At 40.9% G+C, this 16,014-nt stretch overlaps 1 protein-coding gene across 3 annotated transcripts in view; it reads right to left on the bottom strand.

The window, feature by feature from the left end:
- Window positions 1-2,138: 2,138 nt before the first annotated feature.
- TMEM200A (transmembrane protein 200A) overlaps window positions 2,139-16,014 on the bottom strand; it is a 74,016-nt gene continuing 60,140 nt past the window's right edge. For all 3 annotated transcript variants that reach the window (XM_019831200.3, XM_019831199.3, XM_003986544.6), the window contains one exon: window positions 2,139-5,791. In XM_019831200.3, coding sequence (XP_019686759.1) covers window positions 4,300-5,775 — 1,476 coding nt within the window. In that variant the 5' untranslated portion in view covers window positions 5,776-5,791 and the 3' untranslated portion in view covers window positions 2,139-4,299. The remainder of the gene's footprint in view (window positions 5,792-16,014) is intronic.

Here is a 16,014-nt window from a genome sequence, read left to right as displayed (position 1 = left end):
AGTGGATTAAAGTAACGCATATATATTCACTGACAGCTCTGGAGGCCAGAAGTCCAAAATCAGTTTCACTGGGCTAAAGTAAATGTGTCAGCAGGACTGGTTCCTCCAGAGGGCCTAAGGGGAGAATCCATTTCTCTGCTTTTTCCAGTATCTAGAGTTTTGTCCCTTCCATTTCTTGGCTTGTGGCACCTCCCTCCATCTTCAAAGACAGGGTCTTAGCACCCTCTATTTTCTTTCTGGTTTGGTCACATCATTTTCTCTGTGGTCAAATCTTTCTCTGCCTCCTTCTCATGAGGATTCTTGTGATCACATTGGACCCAGCTGAATGATCCAGGATAATCTCCCCCATCTCAAGATCCTTAATGTAGTTAGAGTTACCAATCCATTTTGTCATATAAGGTAATACTCACAGGTTCTGGAGAATGGGACATCAACATTTTTAGAAGGGCTTTATTCATCCTGTCACCAGGAATATACTTGGGCATGGGATGTGTATGGGGTGAAGAAGATGGGAAAGCTCTTAGGTAACACTTTCAGACAGTAATAGTAATGGTACATGCTCACTATGTGCCCACCTACGTACCATCCTGGAACCTCTATGAACATCATTCGATTTAATCTATACTAGTCAGAGAGTGGGGCTGGCACTCAGTTGGTACTCACCAGTGGTCTTGCCTCAGCGCTGACAGAAGCCAGAAAGTGGCAACCAGGTGCAAATCCTGGTACTCTGGGTCCAACATCCAAGAATCTAACCACTCTGCTCTACTGCGGTGCCTGCCCCTCCTTATTTAAGAAGCAAACTGCTGCAGAGACAGTAACAGGCAGTGGGTCTCCATCCCAGGGCATCAAGAACCCTGAGCCTTTAGAGTTAGAGCTTTGTTGCTTATGTTCTTACTCATCTCACTTCGTAGTTGGGGAATAAGGCTTGAAATAAGAAATTAATTAAAATTGAATTCAGCGAAATTGAGAGATTGATTTACTCAACACTACACAGCTGGGGTGGTAAAGCCATTGGGGGCATACTGTGTTTTCCTAACCTACTCTAGGGTAAGAATATTCACTAAGCTCCCCTACTTCTCAAAGGGACACCCCTTGGCATTTGTGTTCCTCTCCAAATTCATACGTTGAAATCCTAACCCCTCGTACTTCAGAATGGAATCATATTTGGAGGTAGGTAGAACCTTCAAAAAGGTCATTGAAGTGAAAATAAGGCCCATAGGATAAAGCCCTATTCCAATATGACTGATGCTTATAAGAAAAGAGACACAGAGATGTGCATGCAAAGGAAAGGTCATGGGAGGCCATAGAGAAAAGATGGCCTCCTATAAACCAAGGAGATAGGCCTCAAGAGAAACCAAACACCTTGCTTGATCTTGGACTTGTAGCCTCCAGATCTAGCCTCCAATAGAAAATAAATTTCTATTGTTTAAGTCATCCAATTTGTGGTACTCTGTGATGGCAGCCTCAGCAAACTAATACATCTCAGATAGGCCACAGGTCTTAGAAACTCTTTGGGCTAGAGGCAGTTAGCCCAGAGCCAGATACCGGAAGTTTCCCAGAGGAAGAAATGGGAGTTCCTAAGTAATTTTCAATATTTATAAAAGCCTAAAGGAAATGTATAAAATGCACTCTAACTAAAATTCCAAGTACTTTTGGGTAGAATTGTATCAAGTCAATATGGTCACATCCACTGTCTCATATTCATCCGAGGCTTTAAGTAGCAACATGTGTCTGATTAATTTAAGGTAAAGTTAATCATTTAATAAAGTTGATTTGTTTGGGAAATAAACTACTCAGGGTGTTTGATGGAGAGAAGGTTTGAGCAGGAATCATTGCTTTGAGCCCCAATTCCTTTATTTGGATTCTCCAAGACCCATGCTGTTTAATCTTCTTCTAATTGCTACAGCTCTTTCGGGGGGAACTGAGCAAATTACATGGCTTTAGTCATTTGTCACCTCAGGGGTGTTTAGAGCCACTGTTTTCAAACCTGGAAGCATCACTGACATATGCTAGGTGCTATATTTCTGGTTATTTTCCTGAAATTTTAAGTGAAAATGATCCCAAGTATATTAGTCAGGGTTCTCCAGAGAAACTGAACCCATAGGAGATAGATGATTGATAGATAGATAGGTAGATGATAGAGATATATATAGTGAGGTTTATTATGAAGCATAAGCTCACATAATTGTGGAGGGCAAGAAATCCCACAATCTGCCATCTTCAAACTACAGAGGCCCAGGAGATCTGATGGTGTAGTTCCAGTCCAAACTGAAGGCCTATGAACCAGAGGAGATAACGGTATAAACCTCCGTCTAAGTCCCAAGGTCCAAGGAGCAGGAGTGCCAATGTCTGAGGTCAGGAGAAGACAGATGTCCCAGCTCAAGCCCAGAGAACAGATTTGCTCTTTCTCTTTTTGTTTTATTCAATTCCTCAACAGAGTAGGTAATGTCCACCTGCACTGGTGGTCTTTCCTCAGTTGACCGATTGAAATGAGAATTTCTGAAAATACCCTCACAAACGCACCTAGAAATCTGGGCATCCCTCAGTATAGTCAAGTTGACTCAAAACATCAATCATCACATGAAGAGAATAAATATGAAAATGGCCTAATTCAATAGGTGGATAGACTAGCGCTTTAATCTAATGGAAGCAAAATAAAGCCACGGAACCCGATACATATACTAAAGTATCAGGTGCCTTCAGTGGAAGATATTTTGAAAGTGCAAAAAACAGTATTTTAAACAGAATTGTACATTTTATTTAAAAAGCAATAGCAAATGTAGGAAGAACACAAATTTCTATTAAGAACAGAAATTTATTAAATGCTTGATAATAAAATATTGAGCCCACTCTATTACAATACACAAGCTTGGTGTTCTAACAAGTAACACGGACTCAAATCAGGGAAGCCCGTGACGCCAACACAAGCTGGAATCGCGGGGAGCTACGAACAGAAATGTATACTCTTTCTCCGCTTCCACAACAGCTGCAATACTGATGCTCAGAAACATTTAGGCATTGGGAAAAACCTGTAAAATTTCCTGAGTATTCCATTAAACAATTCTTAAAGTCACATGTTACCTTAATGGAAAACAAACATTTTCTAATGGAAACATCCATTTTAGTATTTATTATCTTCAATAACTGAGAACCAAAATCCCCAAAAGGCCTTACATCATAAGAAAATCTTTGGGGTCATCATAAGGCTTTCCTGCATAAGGTAAATTTCAAAGCAATTTTTCAAGGACTAAATTTTCTTGAATCACCAAGCGAGTGAGAGGCAAAGATAAAAAAGAAATGTCAGGGTTAGCTGATTATTTTCCAGATAACAGGATCTAAAAAATATTGAGGGGAAGTGAGGATTTGGGGATGAGTGGATGTTGGATAATAAAAGAGATGGCTAGGAAAGGTACTGAGACTAGTTAGCATTAACTAACCCATAGTGTATTTTTGTTGATTTGTCAACATTTTCTTCATGTATATAATTATTTCAAGATAGCATGTCTACAAACTAATTGGTTCATTCCTTTTTCAAGTTAGTTGCAAAGAAATTTTGATTCTGAATATCTAAAGTTATAGCTATTAGCATTTTGATATTTACCCCTACAAATCCCTGGCATTCTCAGCCATGGTGCTTGAATACATGGTTTCTTGATAAAATATCACTAAAATAGAACTAATGCTGAAAAAAATACTACCTACCTAGAGCTCAGGGTACTGATCACAACCAACTTAATTCCTATCAATTATCTCAAGTAGAACTAAACCAATTTCACGAATTCACATTATTTAGCTCGCCCAGAAACCAGATCTTTTTCCTATTAGATAATTTAACCAATTTTGTAAAAAAGCAATTATTTAGAAAATCACATCTAAGATTTTCACTCATGCTCATTTAGAAGTATATATTGAATCTTGGCCCTAAATTTGGTACTTCTAGTCCACACTTTGGTACCTTACCTCTTCCAAACTGGACACTTCATTCTATGTATATGACCATCAGTGAAAGAACTTGAAAGTAAGGAATGCGAGCTTTAATTCAGATGGAAGTGTTCTGTATTCATATTAATAAAAGAGATAATCTTTTCAAAGGAATGGAAAATGTAAAATCATTTGTGATAATATAAAGTGCTGCAATCATATGTAACCCAAACATATAACCTTCTCCAGTATAAACAGCCAGATCTAACACTACACATCATTTGATTAAAAGGGCTTTTAACCAATACTTTAACAAGGAAACACTGGTGAAAATTGTTTTAAAATATGTAGCCTTGTAAAATGATATATTTCTGAACATTAAAATCTCGTTTCAGAAGTTCCCCGCTTTAGGTTGTTACTCAAAAACTCATCATGTTCAAAACTCAAATTATTGTGAGACCTTGAAATCATAAGAAGCTTCTCCTTATTGGTAAAGTCTTTTTTGATTGCAGCTTGGGGTACAAGCAGCCTCTCCATCGGGTCCTCTTTATTCTCTAGTTTCATATATCCTTTGCTGTTGCTCCGATCCAACCGAGGCCAACTTGGGTGTTTTCGTTGTTCTGCCTGGACAGTTAGGGTGGAGGGACCCCGGTCTAAGTCTAAGGATTTTGAATGTGACGAGAGCAAATGTAAAGATGTGTTGGACCCAAATTGTCTTCTAGCAGCCCCAGGAGATAAGAGCTGTCCAGCCCCAGGCCCAAGGGCCACAGAGGACTTGTACTGGCTCGACAGAGACTCCCCAATGGAATGATTCCTGGGAAGCACCATGCTGACTGGCTGGAAGGACTCATTGGCGTTGGGCAAAGGGACCACAAGGGAATCCATCGACAAATTCCTTGACCTACTTTTGAGGTTCTCAGCATCCTCGGTGATGTTATCTATACTGGGCTCATCAATAACACAGTTATTCAGTTTGATCACAGGCAATGTAAAAGCGCTGATGGACGATGACACAATTGATTTGGTTTCACATTTCTTAGGGCCGCTGGTCTTATCATCAGTGGTTTTGGAAGGAGGTGGATAGAGGCCAAAGACAGACAGAGAGCTGTCAGCAAGCAAAGGTGGCATAAGATGCCCCAAACTCTTATTTTCGTTTAGCGCCAGCTCATCCTCCTCGACAGAGCTGTCCATGCGAAAACTGCTCCTAAAACCTGAGAAAGGGGCAATGGTATTTGCTGCCAGCCTCGAGGCACAGGAGCTTCCATTCTGTTTTACTTCTGTTTCTCCCATCAAACCGGTGTAGATGCCATTCATATGCTTTTGCTCCTTGATTCTTAGCGTGTGGATGTCGATGACTGTGGAATAGATATCCCTCATGTGTATGATTTTGGTTTCTTTGTCACGGTTCTCGTGAAGAATGGCATTTGCACAAATGAAAATGAAGATGCCAATCCCCATTGTGAAAGGGCCGAGCATTTTCATTTTGTCAGAATGCAAATGTTGCTCAAAGAAGCGAACCACCACACCGCCTTGGTTCCGAATGACCTGAGTTTCATTAGTCGACAGTGTCGTCTCAGCATCAATAAAATGTTCTTTCTGGGGCCAATAGCCAAGGACCGCCATTGCGATTCCTACAATGGAGATAAGCACTCCCAGAATGAGAAAAAAACCAGATGGGGAATAAAGCCGGATTTTGCCTCGAACGACTACAACATCGGCCTGTGGCCGACGCCTGACTGGTTTCTTCTCTTGGGCAGTAGGTGATGGGCTGAGGTTGACGTGATGCTGTGATCTGGCAGAGTCTTGCCTTTTCAAGGCGGCCAGGCCAGTTATCACTCCACCGGTTGCTATCATAGCTCAGTCTGTTGTTCTGAAAAGAAGGAAAAAAGATGATAATCCAATAGTTCTGGGGCATGCTCGTCAGTTCAACAATTGTTTAGATATTTGTGCTGTTGTTTCATGATGAAAAGGGGCCATCTTTTGAATTGACATAGTTTGGGGAGAAGTTTTGTTTACTGGATAATGTAAAATTCTGGAGATTTCCTTTTATGGCTGAATTAGTGTTTCTATTATTAATGAAATGTGAGCTCAAAGTATATTTTACTTTGATAATTTTATCACTTATTATATAAAACAGTCCCCTGGTCACAAAGTACTCTCTCTCTCTCTCTCTCTCTCTCTCTCATACACACACACACACACACACACACACACACACCATCTTTCATTATCTGTGTTATTTTAAACAAATGGAAAAATTCAGAATACTTAACAGGCCCCAAAACATCAAACCCTAGACTCACAAAGAAAATACATTCCAGCAACTCACGGTTTAAAATCTCCTCTTGTGAAAGTCACCAATGAACTCTTAACTACCACGTTTAATTTCTCCCTCCCCATTCTCAACTTCCTTATTTCTCTGTTTCCATGGACACTGCTGACCCCTCCTTCCTTGAAACTCTCTCTTATCCAGTCTTTTATGATCCTAAGTCTGGCTCTTCCCTGACCTTGCTCACTATTTCAATTTGGCCATCTTCCCTCACCTACAAGTAGACCACCTTCCCCTGAGAAGCATATCTCTGGCCATCTTCTCCTTATACCCTCCCATGGCATTCATATCCACTCCTACAGCTGCCACCATTACCTCTGTGCTAATGAATCCCAAGCCTGTATTTCAGACTGTAGCCTGAGTTCCCATTTCACATCTCTGACTCTCCACTGGGGAACTCATGGACACTCATGCATCGCTAGCAAAGCTTAACTCCCCTTCCACCAGTGTTGCTTGACTTGTCTGACTTCCTTAATGGGGTCACTTCTCAGGTTTTACTCTTCATAAGCATCTTTAACTCCTCCCTTTCTTCTTCCTCTCATCTTCCAATCGGGTTCTAAATCCTAGAAATATTCACAACCTGCTGTCTTTCAATTCTATCCTCCAACTTAATCCTATCCTTCCCAGCCCATGTCAGCTCTAAGTTACTCTTAGTAGACCATTATCATAACTTCCCCACTGGCCTTCCAAACTCCCAATTTCTCTTCCTCCACAGTCAAACTTATATGCTGAGGACAGGTTAATTATCCAATTAATTATTCTGAAACACAGCTCTGAAGTTGTTTAAAGAGTGGAATAATGGATACAACATTCCCCATCACCTACCAGAGTTAAATCTGGGATTTCAGACCTATGGGATTTAACTTTATCTCTAACTGCCCCCTTTCATTTACATAAAGCTAAAACCCAACAATATTCTCCGTAATTGATAGTATACTATTTCTGGGACTTTGTGAATAATTTCTCATTCATCTAGAGTCCCCCTTACCCTCCATGCCACATTTCACGTATTAAATCTGGCTAGTCATCAAAGTTCACATCCCACTTCCTTTAGGAAGCCCTCTCTGACTGACTCAGCAAATCCCACACGAGCCATTTCTCAGAGCATTTTAGCAAGTATTCTATAGCAACTGCTGTATTATATATAATGTCCCTCTTCTTTCACTTGTTGTGGTCAAACATCCTGTTCGATTCATATTCTATTACCAAAAACATTCAATATGACTTGCACATAGTGTTCAAGAAACATTTGCTTAAATGTTCAATAAGAGAGTAATTCTTTTCCTGAGATTTGCTGGCTGGCCATCACACTACTCTACTAACTTTCCTAGTTAAAAATATGAACAAACAAAATTAATACCGAAACAAAAAGCAACATGTTGTGAGTTGGTGAAATATTTGTCATTATTTGTAAGAATAGTTCCCAAGCTGCCAGATCTGGCTGGTAGGAAACAGAGGATATTTTAGGACTCACAAGGTCTCTGGCAAATTTCTGAGAGTTTCTTCACCGCATCAAATCTCATCTTGTGAAACCAAGCTCCCCTTTGGAATCGCTATTTATGATGTCTGAATTGTGTTTAAATAACCAGGGTTGTGGATGATAGCTACACTTTTAGCTAGCTGAACAAGCTGGTGAGGGAAGCCAGCCTTCAATGGAATTATAACCAGGATTAAAATAGTTCAATGTTGAAAGAACGGACTATACTGTAACCCATCGCGCAAGTCTATGAAATTCATCACAGTATACATACTGCAGTTCAGAACTTCTCCCAAACCCCGGCTACCATGGAGCTTAGTGTCGACCTGTGTTTTCTTAATCCCCGAACAGCTTCAAATGTTTGAATAAAATACTTTGATTAGATAGCAGCCATCTAACTCAGTTATTTCCAGGTGGCAGGATAAGGATTTAGTTGGAAATCCTTCTGAAGAGAATGAAAACAAGGGCAAAGGCTTTCATCTGGTTTGAAAGCCACCACCGCGAATGACCGTTCCATACAGAGTCGGCGTCCACCTCCATTTGTTAAAACACGCCTGCGAGCATTGCCACTCTCCGTTCCTGAGGCTGACAGAGGAGAGGAGGCTGGAAGAGAAAATCATATTTGAGAAAGATCGATGAGGACAGGAAGGGAGAAAAGAGCGACAGTGAGTGGGCTTTGTGAGAGAGCAAGCAGGTCAGACTAGACAGGAAGAAAAAGCAAGCGCAGTTTACATGTGAAAACTTACAGCAAATGGAAGGAGAAAAGGGTCTGGGAGGAGTTTAGAAATAAAGAACAGGGTGGGGGAAAATGAAAGGATCCCACAGCTGCTTCAGCCAGGCTGCCCTGGCCAGGCACAGACAAGGGCGCCATGACTCTCAAGGATCCGAAGTTCAGGTTGGGTGCCAATGCACTCCGTTAGCGAGCTTCTGTGATAACTGAGCCCCAAAGTGACCCGACAGGAAAGCAGAGGTGCTTAAACATAGCCACTGCTTCAAAGAGCTTAAATCCCAGTGAAGGAGCTAGTCTATCCCCATAAAACAGAATTAACACCCCTAGAATGAGCATTTCTATCACGGAGGACCATTACTGTGGCTTCTTGCAGGTGACAGCGTGCTAACTTTCTTTACAGTGAAAAGTCACATGAACAGCATTTCAAGATCAAGAGAAAACAAGGCTGGAGAACAGAGCCCAGGCTTGTCCCAAGCACACAGCTCACCACTGAAGGAGGAAACCAGGTAAGGCTCGCGAGGAAGGGGAAGGCCAGGTCTTGGAAGGTAGTAAATGTCATTCTCAAGTGCTTCAATATTACATTCATAGGCAACAGGACTGGAGTAAGACACAAACACTGTTGTTATAATCTTAGGAAAATTAGTCTCCAGGCAGAAGCAGTACTGAGGGATGGATACTGGTAACAGCATAACGATGCTAATGGCAATTTTGCAAAAAGAAGCCTTTGGATCTGTAAACCTAGAGGGAAAAAACGCACAGGCCTCCATACCCCCAAACTGCTATGTCAACTTGGTCTACAGTGTTCAGTGTGGGCGAAAGCAGCTGAAATCTATTTTCTAACTTATTTTGAAAAGCCACACACATCCCTCCACCCCACACTTTGACCACTGTGTGTGTGTTCTCTACCATCCCAGGCCAGGGCAGGGACTTACTTCCTCAAAGATCCAAGTGAAAAATTTCACTACGACGCTGTATTTCATTCTGATCACTTGGGCACAGAGTTTGTTTCTCCCAGTCTCTCTGGATCCACAGCTTTCCATAACTTTTGGAACTTGAAGAAAGCCCTGTGGCATTCCAATAGCGCCCTCCTCCCAGGAGGGGCACTGTCAGTCTGTGTAGATACTCAGTAATTAGTAAACACTGATACCTGCTATATGTTCAGGCCTGAAGAATATAATAGTCAGCAACTATCTTTTTGAGAAGGCCTTTTGACTAGTTACAAATAAACCGAACTAGAGGGTCAGCCACACTCACTTTCCGTATTTTCCAAAAAGACATCATGATTTTGTCAGAAGTCAAACTGAAAGACAGATATAATCATCTGTGGACAACCAAACATTAAAAGAAATAGTTGAAGTTAACTTTTAGCTCCATATTAATCAGCCTGTTTTCCATTCCCAGCATCCAGAAAATCAGCCACAATGTTGCTAGCAATAGCTATTATGAGCCTGTAACTTACACAACGCACCTTCTTCCTCACTGTGCAAACCAGGTTCCTGCTAGGCTGTCTCCGGGCCTTCACCGTCTTACCCAATCATTGTGGGTCTCAGAAATCAAACAGTAGGAATTCAATCTCAGTGGCTACCTTTCTCACTGCAGGTGTAGACTCTGGCACTCACTCATGCACTCTGTTCTCATCTACTTGCCTGCCTGGGGCTCACCTTTCCTTTGGACCATGTTTATTCTACCCCCTCAACCAAAAGCTCTTTCTCCTTCACTGAGCAGATTCCCACTTTGCACATCATCTATCAACACCACACCATCACGTCTCACTGTCAGGCTTAAGCTCTCCTATTCTTGCTCTGATAATCACTTTAAAAGCCTTGTTGTTGCGGTCCTGTTTCCTTTCGCAAGCTTATGAACATTGTAGAATTCGCTCTCCACGGCATTCATCCACATTTAGGATTTACACCCTCATGGAAGCATTTTCCTGTACTCTTATGTCCTCTTCTGACCACACAGACCGACTATTCCGACCGCACTGTGAGCCTCCCACACCTAAGGCTCCCACACCTAAGATGCTCCCGACGCACACACACACACATACATCTGAGACAATGATAAGTAAGTATTCTTGCAGAGTTGGAAAGACTTTAGATGTTTTGGCTTTTTTTTTTTTATTTTTAATTTAGTTTAAGTAGTCTCCACACCCAGGCTTGAACTCACAACCCTGAGACTCAAGAGTCGAATGCTCTACTGACTAAGCCAGCCAGGTGCCCCTTAGAGGTCTTTGAATCAGACATCCTTTCAGGAACGCTGTCTAAAGTCTAACAATGAATTAGTAAAAAAGAATAGGATTGGAATTCAAGGTCTCCGACTCCCAGTCCAATGTCCATTCTTGGTTAAATATTCCGCTTTCTTTTGATGTCATGCTATCCCAGTGCCTCACAGAGTGTCGGGAATGTGATAAACGCTCAGCAAGTTTCTCTGTTGACTATGAACTCACTTGATTAATGTCTGCATATTACTGAAATGTGCCAGAGACCAGGAACACCAAGTCAGTAACATTTGGTCCCGGATTTCAATGAGTATGGAGTCAAATCGGAGAGCCGTCAAATATGTATTTAAAAGGAATTGTGGGGCGCCTGGGTGGCTCAGTCGGTTGAGCGTCCAACTTTGGCTCAGGTCATGATCTCAGGGCTTGTGAGTTCAAGCCTTGTGTCAGGATGTGTGCTGACAGCTCAGACCCTGGGGCCTGCTTTGGATTCTTAATGTCTCTCTCTCTGCCGCTCCCCCGCTCACACTCTGTCTCTCAATAATAAATAAAACATTAAAAAAATAATTTTAAAGGAATTGAACTAGGGGCACCTGGGTGGCTCAGTCGGTTAAGTGTCCAACTCTTGATTTTGGCTCAAGTCATAATCTCATGGTTCTTGAGTTTGAGCCCTGCACTGGGCTCGGCACTGACAGTGTGGAGCCTGCTTGGGATTCTCTGTCTCCCTCTCTCTGCCCCTCCCCTTTCATTCTCTCTCTCTCCCTCCCTCTCTCTCTCAAAATAAATAAATAAGCTTAAAAAACTAAAATGAAATGAACTAATTGTTACGATGGTGTTATACTGAGGAATGCTCTTTCCCACTCGCTGGAGGAATCAGGGGAGGGTCCCAAGAAGCAACAGAATGGAGGCTTAGTGTATCGGTAGGTTTGCCATGCACGCGGATTCTAATTCATTTTTGTTCCTCACAAAGTCTGTGCACTGTGGTTTTTCTTCCTCCTCTCAGCCGAAGTGTGCTTATCATCCCATATATATTTGATACTGTCTTACTTATATATTTGAATTTTTATTCTTAGCTCAAGGTTTAAAAATTCACCAGAATCTGAGGCTATCTGCCAAAAGAAAGCAAAAATTAATCTGTGCTTTCAGGACCAAACAAAAACATTATATAAAAACCCCACGTGGCATCCACAAATGTGACAGATGGAAATATTTTCTGTTCAGCTAGAACGGTTTTAGGACTTTCTTCCCAATAGAGACATTTTAAACTTTCAGAGTAGGATTTTTAATCTATATCTTTACCAGAGTTGGAAGAGACAATGCCTGTGGGTGACTAATAGTTCAATTATATTAAAGTTTAAAAAATAAGAATAGAGTAGAAATCATTTTTTAATGTGTAGCACAATGGTTTTGCACATGGACACTGGAATCACAGAAACCTGATAGCCATGCAACCTTAGACAAGTTGTTTTAAATTCTTCTTTCTAAAATTTTTTTTCTTTTATGTTTATTTATTTTTGAGAGAGAGAGAGAGAGACAGAGTGTGAGCAGGAGAGGGCAAAGAGAGAGAGAAGGAGACACAGAATCCGAAGCAGGCTCCAGGCTCCAAGCTCTCAGCACAGAGCCCACCTGACATGGGGCTCGAACTCACGGACCACGAGATCAAGACTTGAGATGAAGTTGGACGCTTAACCAGCTAAGCCACCCAAGCGCCCCGAGTTGTTTTAAATTCTTCTTATCTCAGTTCCACTATCTGTAAGATGGCAAAAACCTTCTTTAATACATAGCATATGGTGCACTGGAGGCAGAAGACCTGATGGGAAGGGCTTGAATTCCTCCACACCACTTAATGGCTACAAGTGAGCAACTGACTCAACGTCCTGGAGCTTCAGTTTCCTCACCTGTAAAATGAGGATAACACTGGTTGTTGCAGAACAAAGACAATAATGAATGTGGTGCACAGCTCAGTGTCTGGGAACGAAGGTCCATGTTAGTGACACTAGCTGTGTCTACTATAAGGTCATTTTAAGGATAAAATGAAGCAATATCTATAAAATATTTCCTGTAGCGTTGATTATAGTAAATTCTGAATAAACAACAGCTGTTGTTATTAACTCTTTATTCTCAGTACTATAACCTCTTTCATCGCTCCACTAGGCAAACCAAAATATACTTTAATACATTAAGTTAAATAATTAATGATGGCTTACTGTACATGGAGAGAAAATTATGGCTGCAAGTTTGTACTGGGACGTGGAATCTAAACCTATCTGAATGCAGACCGTATTTTAGTGGCAGAAGCATTAATAATTTGGCATTGTAAAGAAGAGCTGCATTTCCAGGAGAGAGAGGCAGGTGGGGGTTATAGAAGAATATAAAGCATGCCTTTCTTTTTCATTCTATTTCTTCAGATTTGGAGACCTGTCTTGTGACCAAAAAAAAAAAAAAAACACACACACAAAAACCCAGCAATAATAAAAAATAAAGTAGGAAAGCCCAAACCAGTTCATCTGATGGTTTTACTTATCTTAATGATGCTGTTGAACCAAATGCATGAGTATCGGATCAATTCTGCAACCACCATTCTGTTTCCATTGGGACCCTTGGGCATAAAACGGCCTGAAAATGAAGAGCAATTTGGGGCTTGGGGACACAGGGACTAGAGAATTTGCCATTAGGGGGATATAAAGTGAAAATTGCAAAATATTAATTTTGTGGCAAGAGGTATAAGCTATGATTTTGTACACTATGAAGACCTTTGCTGGTCTGCCTTGGAGAGAAGGGTTTCTTAACATTCAGTATGGTTCTACATCGTCATGAATGCTAGAACTAAAGGGAAATACAGAATTTTTTTATAATTAGCAGAATGATACCCAAGTCATTCAATACAAAATACCATTTTATGGTCAAGTACATCCTACACAGGCAGAAAATGCTAGGGACAGAGAATGCACTTGGAAACCTATACGTGTTCTTTGTTACTGATGCCTTCAGAACCCGCCAGCCTGATAAACTGCAAACTATGGGTCCAGATCTCTTATGAACCGTGTAATAATGACATGGAACAACTGCTCTGCGAGGACTAAAAGCCATGAAGCTCACAGAACACAAAAGTCTTCAGGAGGCCAAATAACAGATCCATAATGAGCTTTTAGAAAAAACCCTGCTGAGACCCAGTGGGAGATATTTTCCACAGGAAGAGAAGAAACTAGAAGCCCATTTCCCCCAAAGTAGAAATATGCTTCCTGCCTTGTACCCTAATTCTTCAAACCTGGACAAGCTCTTCCAATGACTGTCACACTCCCTGTTCACTGCAGTTCCAAGCGGGAAGTCGACTTGAAACTGATGTCCAGGAGCTATTGTTAAATGAGTCACAGATTTACTAAAATGCAGGAAATTAGTTGAGATATTTGTGGATCAAGAGCGAAAAACATTTGAAACCAACATTTAAGTTGGACTGTGTATACAGATTTCTCTTCTGCAGAAGAACATACACAGCAACTTCACTTAGAGGTACGGTGGCCATGTGTTTGGAGACAACATTGGAAAGTGAGACTCCAGCAAGTATTAATAACCTTTCCAGCGATTTTAAATGCCTGGAAAGTCCCAAACACACTGTTGACATTCCTATAGGAAGGAAAGCTGGAGCATGGTAGTAAGTTTCAATTCTACTTGTTTGGCTTTCTAACAATAGCTCATGTAAGTCCACCAGTTTTGTATGTAACACAGCTGGGCCAGAACTGTTAAGGATGCCAAACTTCTTACTTTCTTCTTTACTGCATATTAGCAACCATTTCTCACCAGAGCGAAACAGAGCTGTGTCATCACATGGTAGCTCAAGGCTGCCACGAAGTATTTTTAAAACCCTAGAAAAATATTAGGAAATAATTCAAACCACATCATTTCCACTAGAGAATTTCTTTTTGCCCTTAAGTGAAACCTGGGGAGGACTGCCCTTTAGGCAAGGTAGGAACAGGTGTGAAAGGCAGCCTCATGAGGCAGGGCAAGACCAAACTCCTCACCAGTCACAAAAAGAATGAATGTATTAGACTTCCAATTTAAAGAAAGCATTTGTTAGTCTGTCCTCTTCCCCCACCTCTCCATTTGGTAGTTACTTGTACTTAAGGTAAAAATCCAGCAGTACAAAATGAAGAGGAAGTCTCTGGCTTCCCTAGTTTCCCCTTCCCAGAGGTCAGCAGACTGTTGGAGAAGTAGGAAGAATGTTTTCTCATTTGGTTTCCTAGAATTGATTTATATGAACTCTTTATATATTGAAGAAATCAGCTCTCTGGTAGTGATATGCCTGGCATATCACTAACACATAACACATTTAGCTTATATTTTTACTTTTTTTATTGTATCTTTTATCAAACAGAATACTCAATTGTATGTTGTCAGCCTTATCAGCATGTTGATTGATGGCTTCATAGAATCATTAGAAAGATCTTCAGTGGAAGATCATGTTAAAAATTTTCCCATGTTTTAGGGGCACCTGGGTGGCTCAGTCGGTTAGGCAGCTGACTCTTGATCTCAGCTCGGGTCCGAATCTTGAGGTCTGTGAGTTCAAGCCCCACACCGGGCTCGGCACTGACAGCGTGGAACCTCCTTGAGATTCTCTCTCTCCCTAGCTCTCTGTCCGCCGCCCCCCCAACTTGTGCTCATGTGTGCTTTCTCTCTTTCTCACAATAAATAAACATTACAAAAAATCTCCCATATTTTCTTCTTTTATGTTCTTTTATGTTCTAATTCTCTTACATTTTACTTTCCTCCCGAATCTGGATTTGTGTGTGTGTGTGTGTGTGTGTGTGTGTGTGTGTGTAAGAATACAGGTAGGGATCTAACTTGTTTACAGGTAATAAATCTTCCCTCCCTTGCTTTGAAATGCTACTTTCATTGCATACTAATTTCTTATAGCTGTACAAAAACCAAATCCCATATGCATTTGGATCAATATTCAGACTGACCATCCTGTTTCATTACTCTATTAATCTGCCTTATCCAAATTGATTTGATTACTATTCACGTTGTAATACATATTTGGATACCTGATAAGATTATCTTATTCTCATTCAAGTTTCTTGTCTATTCTTACACATTTTACGTTCCTATGAACTTCAGAATTTGATTTTTAAAAATCTGGCACTTTTATTGAGAGCATGCTAGATCTCTAAATAAATACAGGGAGAACTGACACTATTATACCACAGCAGCATTTTATTTAAATGTTTTCTTTTATGTCATAGTTTTTTTTTTTAAAAAACATACATCTTTCTCATTTCTTGTTACTTTTTGTGTCTTGGGTATTTTGTCACTGGGTTTCTGTTGTGTATCGGTATGTTTTCTGT

This window comes from Felis catus, chromosome B2 (assembly GCF_018350175.1).
Source record: "Felis catus isolate Fca126 chromosome B2, F.catus_Fca126_mat1.0, whole genome shotgun sequence".
Classification (NCBI taxonomy): Eukaryota; Metazoa; Chordata; class Mammalia; order Carnivora; family Felidae; genus Felis; species Felis catus.
Note: the sequence above shows the minus strand (reverse complement) of the source record. Positions and strands in the feature narration are given on the sequence as shown.